Source organism: Lathyrus oleraceus, chromosome 4 (genome assembly GCF_024323335.1).
Source record: "Lathyrus oleraceus cultivar Zhongwan6 chromosome 4, CAAS_Psat_ZW6_1.0, whole genome shotgun sequence".
Taxonomy (NCBI): domain Eukaryota; kingdom Viridiplantae; phylum Streptophyta; class Magnoliopsida; order Fabales; family Fabaceae; genus Lathyrus; species Lathyrus oleraceus.
The window spans coordinates 251,078,871-251,081,299 of NC_066582.1; the positions used below are offsets into that span (position 1 = coordinate 251,078,871).

General features: G+C 26.8%; 1 protein-coding gene across 1 annotated transcript; it reads left to right on the forward strand.

Annotated features, from left to right (window-relative positions):
• Positions 1-1,010: 1,010 nt before the first annotated feature.
• Positions 1,011-1,908, forward strand: LOC127135407 (uncharacterized). The gene is made up of 3 exons (XM_051062128.1): positions 1,011-1,285; positions 1,392-1,497; positions 1,604-1,908. Exons 1-3 carry the CDS (start codon positions 1,217-1,219, stop codon positions 1,684-1,686), a joined length of 258 nt encoding a protein of 85 aa, XP_050918085.1. The 5' UTR covers positions 1,011-1,216; the 3' UTR covers positions 1,687-1,908.
• The last annotated feature ends 521 nt before the right edge of the window (positions 1,909-2,429 follow it).

Consider the following 2,429-nt stretch of genomic DNA (forward strand, 5'->3'; position numbering starts at 1 on the left):
CTAACTTACAAATAAGAAACAAGAAACTCAAAAATATTCAAAACTGCAACTTTAATACGAAACCCATATCTCTTAGTTTACACTTTATTTCAAAGATCCTAACGATAAAAAAATAGACACAAGTGTTGCGAACCTTACCTCCAAAAATGAGTCCAATCCAATATTTAATGAATTTGAAATCTCTGTTCCATTGAAATTGATTGCATAAAAGGATAGTATATTTTGACATTTCTCCATATAGCAAGACAACCTAAACACAATAAATTTTTCAAAAAAATTTAGTACACCTCTTCATTTTATATCGATTCTTTCATAAATTCGATATAAAATTAAAGATTTTTCTAAGTTATGGTTTTACCTCGAATATTTAAAGGATCTACCGTAAAAACATAGACTTTTTTAATTTATGATTTTATACTAGATTTTTGAAAAACCCAACCTAAAATATATATATTTTTTAAATATGAAAATTTAAATATTTGAAAATATAAAATATATAGATATTTGGATAAAATGTGAGGTTGCAAATACAAGTTTGGTGTGTCAAGTAAATTCCTAAAGAAAGGCTGATATTTTATGGAGGTTTTGGGCCTATAGAATGCAATGGTCGTATTCTAAACAAACTTTTTCTTTATATAATTGAAGTTTGTACAATTTAGTACAGTATATGAAATGAAATTTCTTTGAAAAGTGGCACTTTTTCTTTTTCTTTCTCCATGCTTCTTTCCACATAATATCATGTTTCATTTAATATATGGAAACAGGTGTCTCCTCTGGTTTTGTAGGACCACTCCATATTCATGGCATTTCAAGAATGTAGGACCCTTTTGAATATACATTAGGTAGTATTAAACCTCATGTGGCTATACCCTTGTCCACATTTTCATCTAAATCAACACAAAAATTCAGCCTTAAAGAAAAAAAAGAAAGTGACATGTCACTCACTCACATTATATAATATAGTAATCACTTATCTCTTTAAAAGATGAGGTGAATCTAACATTTGGATTTCATAAGCTATTTTGGCCCTTCACTCTAGATATGTATGGATAACACAATGTGACACATATTGCTATACTCAAAATACTATATATTATATTATATATAAACAAAACATATACACTCAAAATATCTTTCATTTCATGTACTTTTTAGGTTTGTTTGCTTTCTTCTTCTAATCCATTTGTTTTGTCTATTAGCAAAAGAATTAAGCACAATGCATCATCACACCCATCAATACCCTCTTCCTTGTTTGCATTGTCATCCACATAGCTATATTAGGATGGTAAAGAATCTACTTTCTTATATTATCATATATATTACATGTTGATACTTTATAATACTTGTTTTGAATATCATAAGCTCAAAAACTTTCATGCATTGTAATGTAGGTTCAAAATTTGATAGAGAGATGCTTGATGTTTCAAATGAGTCAAGACCAATGCATTAAGACGTTAGAAGAACATGCAGGGATTGAGCCACTTGTTACTCTTACAGGTATATATATGATCACATCACACATATATATATTTATCAAGTTTGTTACATTACACTTGCAATTTCTTCTATATCATATATGATTATATGTATATTTCTTGTGCAGTGTGGAGAGAATTGCAAAAGGAGAATGAGGAGTTCTTTAGAGCATATTTGCAACAACTTATCCCTCCAAAATTCCATCAATGATGGATCAAGGACTAAAAATAATGTTGATTGATTATAATAAGGAATAAGTTGTAGGATTTATTTGGTTAGTTTTTCCTTTAGAATTTGTGATTATGAAGCATATATATTATAGTGTTTAATGGCTATAGTTATTTTTTTTAATGTTTTCTAAATATATCTTGGTTTAATGTAAACCCTCAATGTGACAAAAGTGATTAAAGTATTTTATATTTACTTTTGCAATTTTTAAAGTTAAGTTGAGGTATATATATATATATATATATATATATATATATATATATATTAAAAAAAGAAGACTAGTGAAGTTAGTGTGATAAAAACACAAAACTATGAGTTAAGAGTATTTTATTTACTCTCGTTTCTAGATACTTCTTTGTTACTGTATTTAAGTTTTTTTTTTTCATACTTTAGATGTCATTTCTTTAAGAAGTTGATTTTAGAAGTACTCATTTATGACATGTTGTTTGCTTGCACGATACACATTCTCCCATCTCATAAATTTGGATGGTTAGTGGTCATTATAAATAGTAGCTTCTCATATATGTTTTATCGGACGCCTAAATAACAAAGAGAACCTAGAAGTAAATAAGTGCTAAGCCAATTAATTTAGAGCTCTAAAATAAAATTTGAAATTAAATTCTTTAAAAAATGGATAAATTATAAAATAAAAAACTTTTTAAATTTAATTAGTTTTTATCATAACAAATAATAAAAAAATAAAGATTTTGGAAGGTATCGACAAC